Source organism: Notamacropus eugenii, chromosome 3 (genome assembly GCF_028372415.1).
Source record: "Notamacropus eugenii isolate mMacEug1 chromosome 3, mMacEug1.pri_v2, whole genome shotgun sequence".
Taxonomy (NCBI): Eukaryota; Metazoa; Chordata; class Mammalia; order Diprotodontia; family Macropodidae; genus Notamacropus; species Notamacropus eugenii.
The window spans coordinates 50,394,672-50,418,393 of NC_092874.1; the positions used below are offsets into that span (position 1 = coordinate 50,394,672).

Here is a 23,722-nt window from a genome sequence, read left to right on the forward strand (position 1 = left end):
ATGACATTTGTGCAGACCTTAGCCCAGTGTTGGACACGTAGTAGGTTCTTCATGTTTGTTTCTGTTCCTTTTTTTCCTAATGACTTCAGCTTCTCTGCTTAAAAACTTTCAATGGCTCCTTACTGACTACCCAATAAAGTTCAAGTTCTATAATGTGGCGTTTAAGACCCTACGTGACCTCGCCCCACTGGACCTCTACACTGGCTTTGCTCTAGCGAGCTACTAATGGTTCACCAGATGTGCCTTTCTCCTTATTCAGGGTGTTCACTCCACCTGTGACAGGCATCTAGTAAGCATATAATTAATGCTTATTGATTTGACTTGACTTGGAATATACTCTCTTTCTGTATCTACCTATTGGAATACTTCCAGTTCTTCTAAGATCAGGGCAAACTCAATCTTCTCTGTGCAGGCTTCTCTCTCTGCTTCTCTAATATTATATAACAATTCTTCCACTTTCTTCATCTGGCACAAATCACATTCTACTTATACTACTATTATAGTTCTTTCTGTTGGTGGTATCTCCCTTTACTGGGGTCTTAGCTTGTGGAATACAAGGACTGTGGTTTCATTTAGCTTTATACTCACCAGTGTATGTGTATTTTTCACATAACACTAGCAAAATGTCTGTATGGCAATTCCAAATGTGGCACTTTGGTCCTGATATGCCTTCCTTAGCTATATTTAAATATCAAGACTTCTCCTGATCATTGCTTCATTCTCTAGCATTTATGTCAATGATTTCCAGTGATTTCTGGGCTTTTTACATATAATCATTGCTTAATTTCATAAATTCTCTTTTCCAGTCAGCTACTTTTATAAACATGGTATCATTCTTAATACTTCACTCATCTTCACAGCTCATATTCAATTAAGTGCATAGTACTATGGATTGTAGCTACACAGAATTGCTTGGATTTGTCCCTTTCTCTCCTCTACACACCACACCCACCCCAGTTTTGGCCTTCCTCACCTCTCACTAGGACTATTTCAATGTCTCCTCAATGGTCTCCCTACTTCCAGTCTCCTCCCTAATCGTATGCCTAAAACACAATTCTGACCATGTTCACAAAGGTCCAGCGGCTCTCTAATGCCTCTAGACTCCTCTGCCACCTCTTTCTCGCACTCTACCTTCTAGCTCAGTGACTTGCTTGCTGTTCCCCATACTTGACATTCCAGCTTTTGTCTCTGTGTCTTTGCACAGGCTGCCCTCCATGGCTAAAAGTCATTCAACGTAACTTCAGACTTCTTTCCAAGTTTAGCTCCATTGAGATGCCCTCAACAAGCCTTGTCTTGATGACTTCCACCTACCTCTGGGAACTGTATTTTCTTTATTTTGGACATATTTTGTATTCATCAGTTTTCACATTTCTCCCCCAAAGAGAATGTAATCACCTTAATGACAAGGATTGTTTGGTTTTTGTTTTCATATTATTTGTGCCTATCACAGTGCCTGGCATGAAAAAGGTCTTTAGTAAATGTTTTGTTTTGATTTTTTTCAGCAAATAAGTGATATTTGATTCTTTTTAAAAGGGAATTAAAATTTTGCTTTGAGAATTTTTTTCAGAATTTCACAATATGCCTTGAAAATACAGGGATTTTCTTAGGTAAAATACTAACAAGGTCAGAAATCTGAGTCTACATAGAAACATTATTAATGTCAGTTTCCCTTGAATGTAATCTGCTTATAACACCTAATTAGCATGGATTTATGCTTTTCCAAAGGCCTTAATCATAAGACCTAGCAGCAGGAACTCATCACCACATAAATGTTTAATTTGTGGCTTAGAACTCAAGACTTGAGTTATTATAATGGGGCTGTAAAAAGTTACAAAATAAATTATCATTTTATCCATGAGAAGACCTTTTCTTCACTATAAAGCTTTTGTGAGTCATTTGAATAATAATGATGACATGAATGTTTATTTCTAAAGTTTCTTAAATTAGTTCAAAGGGAGATAAAAAGTCAACATAAAATTAATTGCAAAGTTACAAATCTTTTGGTAGACTATCACTAAAAAGAACATACCATCTCCATCTCATAAGTTCCAATTTTCTCTTGCAAGAAATTAATCTGCATTTTGAATTCTTCTTTCTTCTTGTGATGATCTTCTAATAAATGGTGTTGTTGTTCTAGCTGCTGCCAAACAATTTGATGTTTAGCTTGAAGTAAATGTGCAGCTGTGCTGCTGTGACTAGTATTTCTCAGACTTTGACTAGCCTGTAACTAAAATTTAAAAAGGCAAAAAAAATGAGACATTAAAAATGTTAGCAGCTATACTGGCACAAAAAAAGGAAGAAAAAGAGAATTCTTTCTTCTTTTTTTTTTTTTTTGATACCAGGGTACCTCACTCTCCACCCCCACCTCACTTCCCAAATAAAGTTCTGAAAAATTCCCATCTTGACAAGTATAAGAATCTCTTAATAGGGTATAAATTGTTTAACAGAAAAAGAAGCACCCTTCCACAAAAGTTATATTACCATCATGAGTTAGAAACTGGAAATTCGCTATGAAACCATTCAACTGGGAGCAACATTTGGTAAAAGACAGATCTGGTCTGATCCCATCAAAAAGGTCTCAAGTAGGTCTAAAATCCCTCCAGCCCCCAGTTAACTACTAGCTGACTACTTTAAAGCTGTAAGCGATCTTGTAATAATGAGAGCTACAGAGAGTTTCATGATGAGATTTCAATACCTATTCAATAAAAGTATATAAACATATGTAGAAAAAATATAGCAAGTTTGGCATTTGCCTAGGGGACCCCTAAACAGAATATATCGGTCCAGTTCCAAAGACCACCCTCATAAAGGAAGCAGCACTCCTAAAATGAAATTTCTTTGAAAGGGAAAAAACCTTATGGATATAACCTGAAATTTAATGCCATGATAGTTCCCACTAGTTTAACCCAGGTCAGATTTTGGAGGGAAAGTATAGACTTTGTTTGGACAGATGTTAATAAGAGCTGTGTTGTCTCATATTTGATCAACTAGAAAGGCTTATAAAATAGTAATTTTATGTCCCCTTCAATTTAGCAATCTGTGCACGAATTAGTGGAAATAAAGTAAGATGGCTACGCTGAGACTAGAAAAAAGCCTCTCAATCGCTCTACATACATTTATCATGAGCTTACCAGGCATTATGCTAGGGGCTAAGGGTACAGAAAGAAAAATGAAACAATTCATGTCTTCAGGGAATTTATAAATTGCCTCATCCTGAGCCATCTCCAGTCATCCTGATGAATACCTGGTCACTGGATTCAGATGGCTCTGGAGGAGAAGTGAGGCTGGTGACCTGTACAGTCCTCACTCACTCAAAACAAAGTCAAGTGCCAGTCACGTCATCATTTCTCTGATGTCGTGGTCTTCTTCGGCAACAAAGGACGAACACACACACATTCGATTGGAGGAGATGATATACACATATATAAATGCACATAAGACATACACAAAATAAATATATGGTAAATTTTTGTTTATGGTACAGGAGGGCACTAACACATAGGGAAAGAAGGAGTCGGTTCATTTTGTTATGAAAACAGAACACAGAAATTCTGAAAAGTCAAAATTATGGTAGAGCTAGAAAAGTTAATTCCTCTTTTCCAGTTAGTGATGTGAAAACAGAAATGGAGGAAAATGCAACTAATGGTATAAAATACAATGGAAGAAATACAATTTATATGATTACAGAAAAATGTCATGGTCAAGAGTAATCGGACCAAAATATATAAGGATACTCTCAGTCTCCTTCTAGGCAAATGCAAAGTATATACCTTGACGAACTTTTTCTATATATGTTTACATATTATATAGCTACTGAAATCTCATCATAACCCTCTCTATAGTTCTCATGTCCTTATTACAAGAAAGCTCACAGATTAAGTAGTTAACTAGGGAGTTGTGGGGGCTGGAGGGAGTTTAATCTTTTTTTGTGCCACGAATCCCTTCTCAAAATAACTTTTTAATTTAACTCAATTTTATTTTCATAAATATCTCCTCTCCCTCCCACTGACCTCCAATAAGAAAATGATACAAAACAAAACCTCTATTACAAATATTGTAATTAAAACAAATACCCACATTGGTCATATAAAAAAATACACACACAACACACACACAAACATCTCAACATGCACCATGAGTTTCTTATAGCAAAACAGCATTAGATCACATACATATATCATTTCTTCAGTCATTCCCCAAGTGATAGGCACCTTTTCAGTTTCCATTCTTTATTGCAATAATCCCAAAATACTGTACATATGTGCCCTTTTCCTCTTTCTTTGCTCTCTATGGGAGGACAGACCTAGTAGCGGTATCAATGGATCAGAATAAATACGGCTTAGTTAGCTCTTTGTATATAGCTCCAAATTGCTTTCTAGAATGGCTGGACCAGTTCATAGTAATGCAGAGTTAACAGCATATTATATACTTTTTTCCCACAGACCCTCTAGCTTTGTCATTTCTTTTTCTGTCAACTTTACCAGTCTGATAAGCATAAGGTGGTACCTTTGAGTTGTTTTAATTTGCATTTCTCTAATTATTGATTTACAGCACTTTTTCTCATACAGTCATAGGTCACTTGGATTTCTTCCTTTACAAAGTGCCCATTCATTTCCTCTGACTATCACTTTGGGAAACGCTCTTAGTTTGACAGGTAATTTCTTCTTTGCTCCTCTAACCTGTTTATGTCACCCTTCTCTCTGAATTATGTCTTTATTTGGAGTTTGTCTTATTATAGGATGAGAGATATTAGTCTATAACTAGTTTCTGTTAGACTGCTTTATAGTTTTCTCAAGTTTTTGTTTGTGAATTCTGGGATATTTTCGTTTATCTAACACTACACTCATTTTCCCCTATATATTGTGTTTGACTGATCAACCTCTCCATTTCTTACTCAGTATTAAAACGTTCTGATGACTACTGTTTTGTGGTAGGTTAGTGTGAGATCTAGTACTGCTAGGCCCTTTTTCTTCCCACTTTTTTTTTCTCATTAATTCTCCTGATATTCTTGATCGTTAGGTCCTCTTGACGTATTTTTTTTCCTAGCTATATAAAGTGATCCTTTGGTAGTTTGGTTGGTACGGCACTGAAAAAGTAAATTAGAACTTGGGTAGCGTAGTCATTATTGTTTTGGCTCAGCTCAGCCCACGTCCAGTTAATATTTATCTAATTACTTGGATGTCTTTATCTGTCTAAAGATATCTTACACTGCAGTTGTTCTCATGTAGTTCTTGTTTTTGCTTTGGCAGGTATGTAATACTGTTTGTAGTTATTTTACTGCTGAATTATTTTAGAACTATATACAGAAACCCTGATGTTTTACGGGGGTTTGTTCTATATCCTAAAATTGTGCTGAAGTTAATTGTTTCAATTATTTTTCAGCTGCCTGTCTAAGTAAACAGTTATCTAAGCCCTATCTGCAGAAATGCTAGTCGCCTCCTCTTTGCCTGTGCTCGTCCTCTGAGCTTTCTTTCTTCTCTTCTGGCTATAGCTAGCAGGCTGAGTATTATATTAAACAGCAGTAGTGATGATCAACCTACTTGCTTCATCCTGGGTCTTAAACTAGAACAAAGTCCTCTAGTTTATTCACATTACAGATACGCTGGCTCTTGATTTGACTTACACTATTAAATGAAAGATTCAATTCCTATGTTTTCAAGAGTTTTGTTTTTTTTTTTTAAATACACATGAGTGTGGCAGTATGTCAAAAGATTTTCTTGCATCTATTGATATAATTTTAAAAAATTAATGTGATCTATTATATTTATAGCTTTCCTTATACTGAATCAGCCCTACATTCCTGGTATAAATCCAGCTTTGTCAGAGTTTGTAGTCTTTGCGATATGTTGTAGTTTCCTTGCTGACATTTTATTTTAAAAAATCCTTTTTTGTGCATCAGTATTCATTAGTGATACTGGTCCAATTTTTTTTCTCTGTTCTGCCTCTCTTTGGTTTATGTATCATGATCGTGTTTATACATATAAGGAATTTCTTGTGATCTCTTCTTTTCCAACTTTTCCAGTTTTTGTGGTATTAGAATTAATTGTAAAATGTTTGAAAGAACTCATTTGTAAATCTAACTGATATTGGGGTATTTTTCTTTGGAAATCATTTATGGCTTCTTCAATTTCTTTTTCTAATGTTGGATTGTCTTCTATTTGGTAGCATTTTAATCTGTTAATCTGAGCATTTTATATTTTTGAAAATATTGTTTGACTTCATTTATCCTGCCATTTTTTGGTATATAACTGGGCAAAACAGTTCCCAATAATTTATTATTTCTTCCTCATTGGTAGTAGATTCATCTTTAAAACTTTTTTTTTGATACTGCTAATTTGGTTTTCTTCTTTGTCTTTTAAAAATCAAGTTAGCTACTGATTTACTTTATTTTTTTTAATAACAGCTTCTAGTTTTATTTATTAATTCAATGATTTCTTTTTTTTAATTTTGTTAGTCTCTTCTTTGATTTTCAGAGTTTCTATTAGTTGACTTACTCTTTCTTTTACTGACAAAGTGTTTAGAGATATGAATTTCTCTGTAAGATCTTAGTTATATTCCAAAACTTTTGACGTGTTGTCTCATTATTGTTCTTGTCTTCAATGAAATTGCTGATGTTTTTCTACGATTTGTTCTTTGATTCATCTGTTTTTTTACTTTACATTTTAAATGTAAATTTAATATTTTTGTGTTACATGTTAAGTTCCAAACTGTCTCCCTCCCTCCTTTCTCCACCCTGAACTAAAAGGCCATCATTTGACACAGATTTACAAAGAGATGTAGAACCATTCTATGCATACTTCTATTTATCAGTTCTTTTGCTGGACGTGGACAGCATCTTCCTTCATAGGTCCTTTATGGTTGATTTGAGTGTTTAATACTCATAATAATACTCATAATAACTTAGTTGTTGACAATTCTTCTTCGAACAACATTGCTGTTACTATATATAATGTTTTCTTGGTTTTGTTCATTTTACTTTTCATTATTTCATGCAAGTATTTCCATGTTTTTCTAAAATCAACCTGCTTATAATTCTTACTGCAAAGTAGTATTCCATCGCAGTCATACATCAACACTAGTTTGGCCATTCCTCAATTGATGGACATCCTCTCAATTTCCAGGTCTCTGCCATCATAAAGAGAACTGCTATAAATATTTTAGAACATTTAGGTTCTTTTCCTTTTCCCCTTATCACCTTGGGAAACAGACCTCACAGTGATATTGCTAGGTCAAAGAGTATAATCACGTTTACATTTTTGTGTTTCTCTCAAGTCCTGAGTTTCTTTAACTGAGCTCTGATCTTTCTACTAGGTATGTTTGGAAGATTTCCATTTCATTACAAAGCCATTTTTCTCCTTGTAGTGGCTGAGTTATTCTTAGCTCTAAGCCCCTAGATTCTTTGCCTTCTGGAACATTCTATTCCAAGGTTCCTTTGAAGTGGTGCCTGGGAAATTTTGTGTTATTCTAACTATGGCTCCTTGGTACTTGAATTCTTCTTTGCTGTCTGCTTGTAGTGTTTTTTCTTTGACCCTGAAACTCTGGATTTTGGCTACAATATTCCGGGGAGTTTTTGTTTTGGAGTTTCTTTCAGGAGGTGATCAGCTGATTCTTTCTATTTCTATTTTGCCTTCTGGTTTTAAGATATCTGGAAAAGTTTTCCTTTACAATTTCTTGAAACGTATCTAAGCTCTTTTTTGGTCATTTACTTTCAGGTAGTTCAGTGGTTCTTACATACTTTTTTCTCTTCAATCTGTTTCTCACATAAGCTGTTTTTGCTATGAGATACGTTATATTTTCTTTAATTTTTTTTTTTTTTACTTTAACACTTCTTGTCTTATGGACATTAGTTTCTATTTGATCAATTCTAATTTTAATAATAATAGCTAATATCTATATAGTGCTCACTATGAGCGCTTACGTACTGTGCTAAGTTCTTGACGATCATTATTTCATTTTATCCTCACAACAATTTTGGGAGGTAGGTACTAGTATCACATACATCTGACACATGAGGAGATGGAGGCTAACAGAGTTAAATGACTTGCCCTGAGTCACTAGTAAGCTAGTGAGTACCTGAGGCTGCACTTGAACCCAGGTCTTCCTGACTTCAGTCTTGGCACTCTATCCACTGCTTCTCCCAGCTTCTAGGGAGTTTTTTCTTGGTAAGGTTTTGTACCTCTTGTTCCATGACATTAATAAACTTTCCAAATATTTTTTCCCACAGCTCCCATTTTTTTCCTCAATTTTTCTCCTCTAAGTCTCTCATTTGGTTTCTAAAATTATTCTGAGTTCTTTCTAACACTCTTGTTTCCCTTCTCCCAGGAATTCTGGTTAAACTTCTGTGCAAGCTACGTTTATATCTGAGGCTCTGTTTGTAGACATTTTGGAGCCAGTCTCTTCTGAGTTTGTGTCCTGAGTGTTTCTGCCATGATAATACCTCTTTATGGTGACTTTTTTTAGTTTGCTCATTTTTCCAGCCTCCTTCCTGACTTTGGACTTGATGTTAGGACTGGGCTCTGTGCATTTCTGGGAGAAATGTCTGAACTGAGATTTTGTTGTCTTGGATCCTTCTGATGCTTTCCTGGAGGGCTGAGTGTTGTTATACAATTCCAAGACCTCAAGGACCACTCAGCTTGGACACCTGAAACCTCTTAATGCTCCTAAAGCAATGTGATCTGGGGCCATGTCTGATTATTGCCCTCCTGGTCTGAGCTCTGCAAGTTTCTGGCTCTGGTCTGGGAATGCAAACACTAGCGTTGGCTTGTTCTTCATTGGAAGCTCCAGTAGACTGTGGCTGGACTCAGACACTGTCATTGGTTCTGTGTGACCAAAATGCAAGGTCCCCTTTTGTCTGGGATTCCCATCTTCATTATTTCACTGGAGGCTTCAAACTAGGCTGGTGGCTAGAACAGAGACCCTGCTCTGCTTCTTGGTCAGAGTCCTGGACTTGCTCCTCACTCAGGACACAGCCTAAGGTCCACCACTTTTCCTTACCCTGGGATGCCACCCCTAGGCATAGGTGCCCTCCTGAGTTCACCTTGGGTCTGGGGCAGGTCTGTCACTGGGCACCTGTTCCTGAACAAGGCTGGGTCCCTTTCTTGCTCCGGGACACAGCCTCAGTCCTTCTTCATTTCTGGCATGTAGCCATATGTCTGGACAGGTCCTGTCCCCAATATCCAGAGAACTCTTTGACTCCCTATACTAATCTTAATTAGAAAAGAAAAAAAAAAAGCCTTGCTGTAATTTTGTTTCTAAATTTCCTGATCAGGAATTGACTTGGTGCATTTTCCAAATCTTTGAGGAAAGTCTGTGTTGGAGGAATTGTGTCATACTTGTTCTGTTATTCTGCCATCTCGGCTTTCCCCTCTCAAAATAATGTCTTTAAAAGTATAAAATTAAAAAAAAAAGGATGACAAAAGAAAGTAGTTACATTGGAATGTGGTTACCAAAACACTAAAAAATGAAGCTCCTGGACCCCAAGTTAAGAATCCCTGTTGCAGGCCAAGGTTCACACGGTCAGTTTCTCCTTCTTCCACAAAGTTTCTGGGTGACCCTGTAAGAGGTATCCTCAAAATGAACCTGGAGGAGAAAGCCCTGGCCTTGCTTATGAAAATGTGTTCAATAAAGTCCACTGAAAAAAGAGGTAGCATGATGAAAGGTAAATTTCAAGCCTGAAATTTGATTTTTACAGATTTTTTTTTTTGCAGTTAATATCATGCTTAATTCATCAGCTATGAAGGAAACAATCGTCATGAAAAGAAAGAGACACCCATCTGGTTATTAATTCTACCTCTGCTTATTACCACTTTATCTGCAGATTTTTGATCACTTCTGCTTCTATACACACACACACACACGCACACACATTACAAACTACAAATGAATGGTAAAGGAGTTTTGTGAGGGGGAGAGAAAGAATAACCATGAGCCTTATTATTTGCTCAAAGAATTTTTTGTTCTAAGGAATTATTATTATTATTATTATTATTATTGTTGCTTAGAAAATTATTTAGCTCTCCTACTATTTTGAGGACAAAGCTCAATCTCAGACATAGAAGCCATTAGTAAACAATGGTAATGTAAATCATGGAACTTTCTATCATCTGTAATTCTTCAAATGGAAAACAAAAGGAGAAAGCAGAAAACCCAATAAAAGGGAAACCACCAAGGGGAATATAAACTGATGTTTGGTTAATGAGATTAACTGGCACCCATTATTTTCCTTATATAATAATCCATAATAAACAAATATTAGGTGAACATAATATTTATCCTGAAAGACACAAAAGTTGCCAGAAATAAATTATACTATTATCAAATAATGAAAATTTCCCATCAATCAGACTTACATGATGGAACTGTATTTGCAACTTCTGAGTTTGTTCTGTCACTTCTAAAAATTCTCTCATAGTTTCATCTTTTCTCTTCTTGCCTGCTGCAGGGTAGCCGTAAGTTGGGTTATGATGCCATCTCTTTGCTTAATTGCAGCTTCAAATTCTTGAAGCTATTAAAAAAAGTGAAAATGGGTGATCAAAAACAACTCAAAATACAATTACAGGTGGATTACTATTAAAATGATTTATGGCTAAACGTTGACATAATATGCTAGATTCTAAATCTTATTGAAGCAGACATTTCCTTCTTCTTTCTGAAGAGCAGGTTTCCTATCTCTCCTAGGGCAGAAGCCCAGGCGCTATTTATGAGTCCAGTCTTACTCTAATTGGCACAGGAGCTGGAGACTTCTTCTATTTCCAACCTGGTTCAGTTTGGCCCTCCTCAGACAATATGGTAGCTTCCCAGACCCTGGGGTTCATAACATTCAGACACCTGATCAGCTTATCTCATTGCAGTTGGGAATACCCAGGATATCTGCAAGCCTCAATCTCCCTGGCAGCACAGATCAGAGATATGTTCTACCACATTTTTCACATCAGATATCTTTATAAGTGTCTGAATTAAACAGAAATTTGAATCATTTTAATTAAATTTAACAATTTATTAAATGCCTACTACATATGCAAAGCATCGTGTTGGGTGCTGTTGGGGATATAAAGATGAACAAGATGTGAGAGCTTTGGATTTCAAGTAGTTTACACTCAAATGAGGAAGATAAAGACTTTGAAGAAAGAAAAAAACAACAACAAACCCAGATACAAATTAAAGTATGATTGATCCAGGAGAGCTATAACATGGTTCTAATGAAGGAGAAACGAATTACATCTGGGGGGATTAGAGAGGGCTTCAAGGGAGTGGTAGCAACTGAGATGGGCCTTGAAGGATAGGAAGAGTCTCAAAAGATAGAAATAAATACAGGTTAAAGGTAGATTAAGAGTCTCCTAACGGAGTGTTAAGAACGTTTACTTCTAGCTGCCACTAGGTGGTACAATGTATAGAACACTGGGTCTGGAATTGAGAAGCCTTGAAAACAAATTTGACCTCAGATACTACTAATTGTGTAACAAAAGTTATTTCATCTGTTTGCCTCAATTTTCTTAACTGTGAAATGGGGATAATGGCAGTATCCATCTCAGAGGGTTGTTGTGAGTCTCCAATGAGATAATATTTGTAAAGTGGTTAGCACAGAGTAGCCATTATAGAAATCTTGACCTCTTCTCTTCCCTCGCTGACTTGGGTTGCATTTTTGGTTTGTAAAGAGCCTGAAACCCTAAGTGGGTGGTCATTCTGCATAGCTTCCTCTGATAAGTTTCTCCTAATACTCCCACCCAGAAAAACAGAAAAGTAAAGTCTAGCTATCTGCTAGTTCAAGGAAGGAAATCTGATCTCATAGTCGTCACTACTGAGCTTCAGTGGAATGGACCTCAGGACTGCATGGCTCTAGAAGCTTTCACCTATCTGACTTCAAAAGAACATGGCAGGGGAAAAGGTGGAGCAAGGCAGGTCCAGAGACTTTGTCTAATAAGAAGCTATTTTCCCGGAAGGACAGCCAAGAGCCCATAGTGAGAAGTATGGTGAAGCATCTAAGTAAATCAGTCACCAGAGGCAGATAGAGAAGGCAAGCGATCAGGACAGCTGACTACACACTGCCCAGACACACAATGAGGAGGAAGTGGGAGGGGCAGCGGCACAGAGAGGGTGGGAAGACAAGAAGGTCCAATGAGGTCCCCATGGTCAATGGTGGGGAAGCCAGACTCGAAGGGCCTCAGGGGAGTCCCAGGTACAAACAACTTTTTCAGAAAGTCTGGCAGCGAAAGGAGCAAGAGAAACAGGTGGACCAGCTAGTACAATCAGGGGAAGTTTTGATATACTTTGCTGTCTTCTTAAATGGAGGATGCTGAATTTAAGTGACCTTTTTTCTTGATGACTCAGGGTTCCCACTGTGAATAAGTTATTGTGAAAAGCCAAAGACATAACTGTAGAAAGAGATGGTTTGTGACAAAGGAACGAATAGGAACTGCTTAGAATGGGCCCTAAAATTTGCTCTCTTGTGGGAAAAAATAGCTCACATTCATATAACACTTTGGAGATATTTTACAAAGATGATCTATGAGTGTTGTCACTCGCTCGCCATTTTACAGATAAGGTAACTGAGGCTCAAAGCAGCTAAGACACGTGCCCGGGATGACAAAATAGGTCCAGTGCTCATCCACAATGCCATAACACCTCCTGCTTTCTGGTCATTTGCTTGTTTGTCATCATAATGGTGAAATGTGAAGTTGTATAACCTAAGAACATAACTTTAATTTAAGCAGTGAACCCAAACTGAAACAAGCCTTTTTCTCATTTGTTTTTCAATCTCTAGAAAATCTTTACAGTTTCTACTAGTCTTCTGACTTGTCAGCAGCATTTAGAACTATCTATGATCTATGTATCATTAAAGAATCTATTTGACAACCTGAACCCACTTGTGCTTGAACTGCATTTTCATGGACACATGAAAGAGTTTCCATAATTTTCAGAAGTAGGTGTTATCTCCATATCTAAGGCATATTTTTTAGTTAGAGCCTAGTGCTACATCTTGAAATGGTCACAGATATTATTCCCTCATGCTATAGTAACAAATTTAGTATATATACTAAACATGGTGGGTTCAAGATGTCAAAGACATGCCTACAATTTATTTGAGATTTGGAAATAGTGGATTCTGTCTTTTAGAGAGATCTTTGTGGATAAGGTGGATAAGTAGGGAAAATAAATGATAATTTTACAATTGTTCTTCATGGCCCCCTGTGGGATATTCTTAGAAGAGATACTAGAGTGGCTTGCCATCTCTTCACCTCATTTTACAGATGAGGAAACTAAAGCCAACAGGGTTCAGTGACTTGCCCAGGGTCACACAGTTACTAAGTGTCTAACATTTGGACTCAGGAAGATGATTCTTCCTGACTCCAGACTCAGGACTCAATCCACTGCGCCACCTAGCGACCTGATAATACAATGAAGTGAATTCAAAACTGGCTGAACATTCAGGGGTGGTGATTAAAATAATGATATCAATTTGTAGGGAAATATCTACCCGCTCTGTCCACTAGATACTCTATCCTTGACCCTGTTCTGTTAAAAAAAATTTACTGACAGTTCAGATGAAGAATTTTATCAAATATATAGTGAAACAAAACTGGGACAGATAATCTCCTGCATGACAGAACTGGGAACACAAAAGATCTCAACAGACTGGAACGATAAGTTAAAATAAAACACACAGACATAAGGTGCTGAATTTAGGTTAAAAAATAAAAGTACAAGTGCATGCTGAGGGAGATGAATCTACACACAGTTCCTGGAGAAATGGTCTCTGTGTTTTAGTGAACTTTAGAGATCAATGAACCAGCAACATTGCATAGTCAATCAAAACAAAAGGGAATATAATTTTAGGCTACATTAACAAAAGTGTGTACGTCATTCTACTACCCAATTAGCTAAATGAAAGCAACTCATGATCAGATTAATTTTAGGATGACGAACATGGGAGCCACGGAAACTCCTGAAGACATCTAAATAAATTATGGAAGGGTTGCAATTCCTTTGTTGACCAGAAGGAACGCCTATACTTGAGAAATCAAAGTTTCCTAAAATAACAGTAACATAGTAAATATCTTCACTCCATTAGACTAGCTTCTTCCCATTCCCTCATCCCTACAGTCAAACAGTTGTCAAAAATCGCTAGTTCTAACCCTCAACCCTCTCTCAGATCTGTCGTGTTCTTCATTAAATCAATCAGCATGTAGTTCAATACATGCTATTATATAATATATGTATATATATATATATAATATATCATAGCAAATGCTATAGTTATATGAGATACAAATATTCCCATGGCCATCACCCTAGTTCAGGTCCTCATGCCCTCTCCCTATGTTACCGGATTGCCTCCTAATTGGTGTCCTTGCCTCTGGCCTTGCCCAAGCTGCATCGCTGCTAAACTGATGTTCCTAAAGTACAGTGTGTCTGACCATTATATGCTTCTGGTCAGGAATGCTCAGTGGTTCTAGTCTAACTCTAGGTAAAAATTATGCATGGGCTCAAACAATTATTGCAAAGGATGACAAGGTGTGAATGGACCGTTACTGATAACAACGGTAGGAATACTCATATCCATGTGATCATGAGAATATAGACTGATATATAATGTCTTCATTGTCTTCCTTGACAAGGACATCACCAATATCTCTAAACGCCAATAACACACAGAGTACTTGTTACATTTTATTTTTGAGTTATAATATCTGCATTGTTACTATCATTATTTTTCATCTTGACAATAAAATCACTCAATTATTCTGAACAACTTCAATAGGCAAGAATATTAAAATCTGTAATTCTGAATTTGTGTTTTCCTTAAATAAACTTTTGCTTTGCATTTTTTCTAAGGAAAGTAACTATTATTTTACACAAAATTTCTTACCTATGTATGCCACAGACATACCAAATGGAGCTTTCAAAGGAAAGCACTGTTTTACTCATAATATTTATTAAAGGAATAAATCTTTTATTCTGGACATATACTTGGTTAGCCATAAAAGATGGATGACAGTAATGTTAGTCATAAAGCTGAATGATTTTTAAAGTGATTTTCCTGGTAAAGTTAATTGAAACACTGGGTTCTAGGATTTCTGGTCCAGAGAGAAAAACAAAATCATAGAGGAAATGAGAATCCCCTACCAAGAGACTTTATAGTAAAAGAGGAATTATTCCTGAATATTTATGGAGAAAATACAGAATTTTGCTATTTCTTCCTAAATATGGAGGAAATAGACACATGATTTAATTGAGGTACCCTTCAAAAGAATTTCATAATCAATTTCATAGCAAAATTCTTTCACATAAATTTAGAATCTTCAAAATATTCAATGATATAAAACTTGTTAAAAATCATCCAAAATCAAAAGCCTGTATTCCTCTTTCCCAAAAATGGGTAATATTTTTGCTAGTGCAATAATATTATGCAAGCAGGGTGCAAACATCTGGTCACCAAATTCTTTGTTTTGACATATTCCCATACTTGTGGGAAAATAAAAATACAAAACTAGTAAAACCATTCCGTATACTCATGAAGTGTTTTCAGTGAAAACTGTTCAGCATTGGACTTCATTGCCACAGGAGCTTTTCTGGAATGTTCTACCTTCTTGATGGTCTTAACAGAGAGGGTAGATGTTATTTTTTTTAAATAGCAGATGGATGTATTCCTATTAGATCAGTCAAATCAATTTCTTCTACCCTTGTTCTAAGTTGGTACTTTAGATTTTCTGACTCACTAGTTTAACTGAAAAGTATTTTGATTTCCTAGGTTGACAGAATATGAAGACATGTTAACTATCCACTAGGAAAAAGAAAATTCCACCTTCCCTCATGTTCATTTTGAAGACATCAAGTAAACAGAATATTACTGACATACCCTTATTCTTGTCTCTATGAATACCTACTAAGGAACATGTAGGAGTGCTTTCTTCTGTCAGCAATTGTAATCACCAGAAATGTCACTCTAACTACAGTGATTTTTTTCTCTTTTTCATTGTATCCTAAGGAGAACAGGCCTGTCATCAGTGGTCACCCAATACACTTGAGAGCCCCCATAAGAACTCACGCCAACTATGCAACCGCAGTGCTTTAAAGTCACAATTGTCTATGTGGACTGCCATAAAACAGTGTCCAACACTGTTATTACAGGATGACACATGAAATACAGTGAAAGACATGAAGACAGAAAAGCCGGTATCCAGGCTCACTTCTGTCTTTTACTAGCTGTGTGACCTTGGGGTTGAGCTCTGAGCCTCAGCTTATTCATTGGTTAAATGTGGATAGTATCATCTGCTCGATCTACCTCCTAGAGTTATTACAAGAATAACATACGTAAACAGTTCTTTTAAAAGAACTTTAAGAACTTGAAAAATTCTTAAAAAGAACTAGGTAAATCATGAAGTACCATACAAATTTATGGCTGTTATTATTATAACTGGGGCCTCTAGGTAGTCCAATGGATGGAGCCCCAGGCTTAGGGTCAGGAAGATGCCTCTTCCTCAGGTCAAATCCAACCTCAAACACTTACTAGCTGTGTGACCCTGAGCAAGTTTGCCTCAGTTTCCTCATCTGTAAAATGAGATGAAGAAGGAAATGGCAAAACCACTCTAGTATCTTTGCTAAGAAAACACCAAATGGGGTCATGAAGAGTCAGACACAACTGAGAAAGAATAAATAACAAAAAATTATAACTAATCTCTAATTCAGTTACCAAAAAATTAACCTCCTGAAATTAACCTATTGAATAGCAATCGATAACACAGCAATAAAGAATTCAACTAAATACTGCTTAAACTACTAAAGGTTCTTTAGAAATTACTGCAAATAAATGAAAAAAGGGAATTTTTGTAAAACTTAAATGCAGAAATATGAAATACAAAGCAATTAAGAAAAATAAAGACCAATAAATTTTAAATGGAATGAGAAACAGACAGATATTATAATAATACAAATGTCAGTGGTACCAAAATCTCAACATGTTCAAAAGACAGGTCTCTTTTAAATCAAGAAGCAAATGATACATTTTCATATTCTCCAAGTTCCACTGTATATCTGCAGCCTATGGTCTGCAGCGAATCTGGTCAGGCATAGCAAGAATTCATTCTCTGCGCAGGCTGATACCAGGAAAGCTTGATGAATAAGGTTTTCCTATTATATACTTTAAAAACCTCCAACAAATGACTCTAAGATTTATTTTCCGAATATTATCCACACAATGTACAAGGACTGAAAATTGTGACCATGGAATATGAATGAAATGTGTCAGGAGTCCAATTTATATTAGGACAACTATAACTTTAACATTCCTGTTTAAAACCATCTCTAAATAATGGTCATGCACTCCTAATTGATATCAGGGTTTCCGTTTGATAAGAGATAAACAGAAAGCAACATAAGGTAAGCACACCTGTTGGAATCCTTCCGTGCCATATGCTGCCCTCATTTCCTCAAGTTCTCTGTTTAGCTCTTCAACCTCTTGCTGTTTCCCAGCCAATTCATTCTCCATCATCTCTAGTCGTTTCGAAGGAAACTGTGCTCCTTGCTCCGAGTAAGACTCACCAACTCCAAATTCTTCTTCCTAAATCAATTCAAGTTCCTTAAAAATCAGTACTTAAAGCATTCCTCAAGAGGAACTTATTCAAATTCTGATTTCCATATCATCTAAGAGCTTATTGACCTGCTGTGTGGTTAATGTAATTTGAACTTTGCAAGTTCTGACATAAAGAATAGTTGAAAATTCTGTTAATGTTAAGCTTTTTAACAAAAAACAAATGTCTTGTATGAGGTTAAAGGCATGTATACATCACAAAGATAGCACCACATAAAGAAGAAAAGACTGATTAGTAAGCTAGTAGACAAGTGCTCTTAGTATTAAACATTGTTATTATTATTAAATAACTGGTAATACTGTACCATTAATAAATTTGTAGGAATATCTGCTTGCACCAAACTGCAACCATTTACCTGTATAAGAACAATTTCTTAATATGTCATGAACTTAAAGAAAACAATCTATAGCTAATAGAAATATATTTTTTCTCTAGAAAACTTGTGACAAAAAATGCTTCATTAGTAATTTATTCAATTCAGACTAAATTTTTACAGATGCATGATAAGGATATGATAATGAACTGCAATTCAAAATAAGTACACTTTCCATTTCAGAAGGATAAAATATTTCAATTGTGACAAAAATAGTTAAGTTGTCTTAACAAAATTGTGTGAAACTAGTTCAGTTCTTATGAAACATCTCATCAAAATTTTTCTTTTCAATTGCTATATTTAAGGTACATTCATGCCACATCCCATTTCCAATCCAATGGCTTACTAGTGTTAGGTTAATAGTACAACATTAATACAAATATTCAGGAGGCTGGTAGTAAGATGAAAATGATGTTAAGATGGAAGCTTACATAAAATTACTAAAGACAAAGCTTGGAACATCCTGCCAATCCTGCCTCTCTCCCCACCCCCACTTGCCCTACCAATCTTCACCCCTGCCCAATCTATTAAGAACATCCATCTCCACATGACTGTTTTTTTCCTTATTTCTGCCCTTTTGCAGGTCAACACAGGCTAATCTCCAGTGTTCTTCAACAGGAGCCACTACAGCTCTCCCCAAGAGTAGAAACATGAGCCAATAGAAGGATGGAGTGGCACTATTCAACAGAACTAGGAAAGTTAGGAAGGAAGAGTTTGGGGGAAAAGATGAGGACACATGGAAAGAAAAGGATGAGAACAGGGCAGAAAAATCTGGGGTGGGGACTGATGGACAGAACAGCTATTTCTAGCTTTTAAAAGAGTGCCACGTGATCAATGTGTGGATCTGCTTTGTGTGACTACACTTTTCTTATTATAAGGGAGGAAGGCAGCTTTTTTGCTGGGGCATTTTGGAGAGGTGGTGATAGTGATCTCTAAAAGAAGAAAAAGCAAAGAAAAAATGGTGGATGAATAATTTAAAAAATAAACAGAAGAGAACCGAAGGGCAATGCAGATACGGAGGGCAGTGTTGGACTTTCATCTTAAATCTGAAGCACAGGAAAAACACCCAAGCAGTCCATAGTAGACAGTCATAGATTTACATGAAGTCCCCTTCGTAGAGAAATCCTTGTGTTTGTGGGTGCTTGTCATGACCACAATGATAAAAAGGATTTTGTCTGAAAAGATCACATTAGGTGTTTCTGCTGCTCTAACTTGGGCAGTGAGCAACAATGACCTGATCTGGCATAGGTGGACTTAATGCGGTTTGGCTGAATCTCAAAGAAGTTCCAAATGAGGTTCATTTATGCAGGCAAAAAATGATTAACTTCAAAATACCAAAAGAAATAAGATTTGTTATCCAAGGATGTAATTTCACACTATGATACTTGTCTGCTTAAGAATTTCAAGGGGCCTCCCTACTATCTAATTATAGATAGGTCTTCATTGCTAAGAGGAATTCTTATATCTCTTATTTTATTAACTCCATATTATCCTTCCCAAATCTTGTCCCTTTCTCTAGCTCAACCTTTCTTTCTTATCACTCTCAGATGGAGCTGATCCCTACTTCTTTTTGTTGAGATCAAGGTCATAAAAATTCCTTAAACTTCTGTTTTCATTCACTTCAAGCAACACCAAATGATTTAAAATACTGTTATCATTTTCTGTAGCATGTTTTCTGTACACAATAAGAATGCAGAAAATTTCTCAAAGGAGCCAAGATAAAGATTGCCTCACAAGTTGTTAGTAAGAGGACCAAGATATTTTTTCATACCAAATCTATAAAGTCCCCATTACTACATTTTTTGTTTTTGCATTTAAACATTCAAATTTGTCTTGAGGGGTTTTGTTTAACTCTTCTCTCTGTTAGGATGATGATAAATTTTTAGCAGCACTTCACTGGTCCTACAGTATGCAAATCAAGGACAAATTTGCAAATAAATATCCAGATTTTCCAGTACTAATTTCCCTTTCTATAAGTATTTTTTAAGCAAAAAAAAAAAAATTAGCACTTTTTAATCATGTTCTCATCATTTCATATCTCAGCTCAAATACTAAATAAATGCTTCTATACAAACAAAATTCTTAAAAACTTAAATTTTCATTCCCCTTACAGCCTACAATTAATTTAAAGTGGTTGATTTTTCTTCCCAAAGTAACACCATGAGGCTTTTTTAATTAAACACCAAAGGAAATGAATATTCTTAAGTGTTTAGGTCAATGGATCTAAATTGAAGGGCTGAACCATTCAGATAAAAAATACTATTTTCTATGTCTCTGGGCCAAAGAAAATAATAAAATCAAAGAAAGGTAAATGAAATCACAAAATGATATATGTTTACATGTCACTGATGTAGAAACAAGATATTTCTTACAATTATACAATTTCTAGATCAGCTTTACTATCTAAAAAGAGTAACCATATCTCAACACTTTTTCAAAATAAAAAATTAACATAATTAACAAGAATTCAAGCAGACATTAAATATTAAGAGAGAATTACAGAGCATATTCTACTTCACGTACATGTAGCAATCTTTCATTTGTCACTTATACTAGGAATACAATAATAGGAGATATATATGTGTATATGTAGACGTGTGTATACATACATGTTGGTACGTACATACATACACACACAACCACATAAATGGAAAATACAGAAACAATAATGGAAGGTCTAAGTGAATAAGACTGAAACGAGTCAAATAGATTTACTACTTTAACAATTTCAAGAGAGACCATAAGATAAAATAATTTAAAATGTTTTTTTAAATTTATAATCTTATGATATACTTTAAAAATAAAGTGGGGGAAGGGTTTGAGCCACTAGAAATATTTAAAACTCTTAGTTCAACTTTTTGATATCTGAAACACCAAGATCATTTAATCTTACCTCTGAACTATAATCATACGTAGTAGTTGAAATTTCACTTTCCATCTAAAATTAAAACAAACAAAAATGTTATAATGTATTTACTATTTTTATACTTTACTATAATTAACACGTAGAAAGTTTAAAAATCTCTAAAAACAAGTCAAGTGTTTTAAATTCTCATAACCTGATCTGAAAATTACGAATGTCTTTCAACATGGTGAGATGTTCGAGACTTATCATGAGGTATTTTCACCAAGGGCAGCTAGGCTAGAGGCCTTGACCTGGAGTCTGGAAGAGTCATCTTCCTGAATTCAAACCTGGCCTCAGACACATACTAGCTGCATGATCCTGGACAAGTCACTCAATCTGTTTGCCTCCATTTCCTCAGCTGTAAAACGAGCTGGAGAAGGAAATGGCAAACCCCTCCAGCACTTCTGCCAGGAAAACCCAAAACGGGAGCGTGAAGAGCTGGATGTGACTGAAATGACTTAACAACAAAAAGGTTTTTATTAAATATATAATACCATAGATTACTTCCATTTACAATGCCTAGGACAGTGTTCTATACCATCCAACTGAACAAAGGATTAGTGTACATTGTATAGATTAAAAAATAAATCACATTCTACTGATCTTTACCTAAAGGAAACTTAGAAAGCTGCTTTCACAGAAATCTCACTACTTTGACAGGAAGAACTACAGAAATTTAGAGTTGAAGGGAATTTTGAAATGAGCTAATTTTTTAAAAAAAGATGGTTTATTCATTCAACAAACATTTATAAAATGCCCTTCATCTTAGTCTATTAAAATATTTATCCTGCCTGTGCTATCAGAAAAACCTGGACTTCCACGAGCTGATGCAAAATGAAATGTACAGCGTACAAAGTAACAGTAATATTCTAAGATGATCAGCTGTGAAGGATTTTGCTATTCTCAGTAATATGATGATCCAAGACACCTAGAAAGGTCTTATGATGAAAAATGGTATCCATCCCCAAAGAAGGAACTGACAGTTGCTAAAACTTGCAGCCCTTGTCTGCACTTGGTGGTGTCTCATTGTTCATCTTTCCATTCCCAGTGCTGAGAGTGCCCGAGCTAAGGCACCCTACCACCCAAATCCCCAGGTCCACTTCTCCCCGGGGCTCCTCCCGGCACCTCCACTCCTTCCCATCACTGCATGGCTCCCTGCTCCCCCCTCCTGTAGCTCTCCGTCCCTCTGCTCTGCAGCCAGTTTCTCAGTCCCCATCTCCCTTGCTCCCTCCTTGGGGCGATCCCAGACGCTGCTCTTCTCCACGCAGATGCCCAGAAACTTCACGTTTTCCTACCACTTTGTTATTATCGGGCATCAGTTACTCCCAGAACAGTATTTCATCTATTTCCCCCTGAAACAAAATAACTTGCAGAGCCATAGAAGCCTCCAGGAAAACAACCAGGGTGAGTGAAAGAAGAGAGAGGAGTGGTGGAGACTCATTCCTCCTGCAAGTGTGCTCACCGCCTTTCTAGCCTTCCAGGTTTGTAACTTTGGCACTATACTTGACTCCTTAATCTCTCCTACCCCACATTTCCTATCACTGGCCAAATATTTCTGTTCCTAGTTACACATCTTAGCATACAACCCTTTCTCGAGACTCACACAGCCTCCACCTTAATTCAGGCCCTCACTACTTTTCACCTAGATTCATTGGTTTTTGCCTGTCAGATAATATGGAAGAGCTCTGTTTAGCTTTTAAAGCTCCTTTCTTTTTAACTGGCCCCGCCTGTCTCTCTGGTCTCCCAGAACCTTCTTTACGCTGCTGATTCTTGTCTTGCAGCCTGGGCCCTGGCCCTCCCACAGGCCTACGATGCATTGTCCCTCCTCACTGTGGCCTAAGAGAATCCCTTCATTTCTTTAACACACATATAAAGCAGCATCTTCTGCAGGAAGCCTTTTTTGATCTCTCCAACCGCTGTCTTCTCAAATTACTTTGTATTTAACTAACTTGCATTCATTTTCCTTACGTTTATTCTAAATGTTTGTACATATTCTTGTTGTCTCCCCGTCAGAATATAAGCTCCTTAAGAGTAGAGATTGCTTCATTCTTTCTATTTCTGTTCCAAGCACCAAGCACGCTGTAGGCATTTAATAAATACTTGATGAATCATTGACTGATTGACTGATACGGAGACAAGCAAGTATACAGGATGTAACTTACAACAATTTAAAACCTGTCAAGCCTAACTTGAACGACTACCACTACCACTTCAGTATAGGGAAGCTTGGTGGTGCAGTGGATAGAGCATGGGGCCTGGAGTCAGAAACACTGCTCATCCTGGGTTCAAATCCAATCTCAGGCACTTCCTAGCTAAGTGACCCTGGGAAAGTCACTTAACCCTGTGTTTGCCTCAGTTTCTCATCTGTAAAATGAGCTAGACAAGGAAATGGTGAACCACTCTAGGATCTTTACCAAGAAAACCCTAAGTGAGGTCACTAAGAGTGGGCTATGACTGAAAACAACTGAACAAATACACATGTATATGCATATAGACACATACATGCATGTCTATCACATAGGCACATCAAGTTTATGTTCATACGTATACATATAGACAAAATACACATTTTATGGAGGCAGCTAGGTAGTTCAGTGGATAGAGCACTGGGGCTGGAGTCAGGAAACCCTAAGTTAAAATCTGGCCTCAGATACTCATTGGCTGAGTGACCCTGGGCAAGTCACTTAACCTCTATGTGTCTTAATCTACTGGAGAAGGAAATGGCTAACCACTCCGGTACCTTTGCCACAAAAGCCTTATATGGGGGTCACAAAAAGTTGGACATGACTAAATGATTGAACAACTAACCACTTCTGGGATTCATCTAAATATAAGTGATACTTTCAGAAGGAATCT

The 23,722-nt window shown here is 36.5% G+C and overlaps 1 protein-coding gene and 1 long non-coding RNA gene across 11 annotated transcripts in view; one reads left to right on the forward strand and one right to left on the reverse strand.

Annotated features, from left to right (window-relative positions):
• The window catches only part of LOC140530919 (uncharacterized), a 949,813-nt gene that overhangs the window by 898,138 nt on the left and 27,953 nt on the right, over positions 1 to 23,722 (forward strand). The gene's annotated exons all lie outside the window — the stretch shown is intronic.
• The window catches only part of LOC140530913 (A-kinase anchor protein 9-like), a 78,576-nt gene that overhangs the window by 32,536 nt on the left and 22,318 nt on the right, over positions 1 to 23,722 (reverse strand). For 6 of the 7 annotated variants that reach the window (XR_011976144.1, XR_011976143.1, XR_011976142.1 and 3 more), the window contains exons 3-7: positions 20,855 to 20,899; positions 17,893 to 17,943; positions 17,387 to 17,557; positions 10,350 to 10,504; positions 2,030 to 2,227 (exon numbers count right to left, since the gene is read on the reverse strand). Coding sequence is in view for 3 of the 7 variants with exons in the window: in XM_072650049.1 (XP_072506150.1) it covers positions 2,030 to 2,227; positions 10,350 to 10,409 (258 nt within the window). In the remaining 4 variants the exon portion in view is untranslated. The remainder of the gene's footprint in view (positions 1 to 2,029; positions 2,228 to 10,349; positions 10,505 to 17,386; positions 17,558 to 17,892; positions 17,944 to 20,854; positions 20,900 to 23,722) is intronic. The other variant, XR_011976141.1, reaches the window with a different exon arrangement.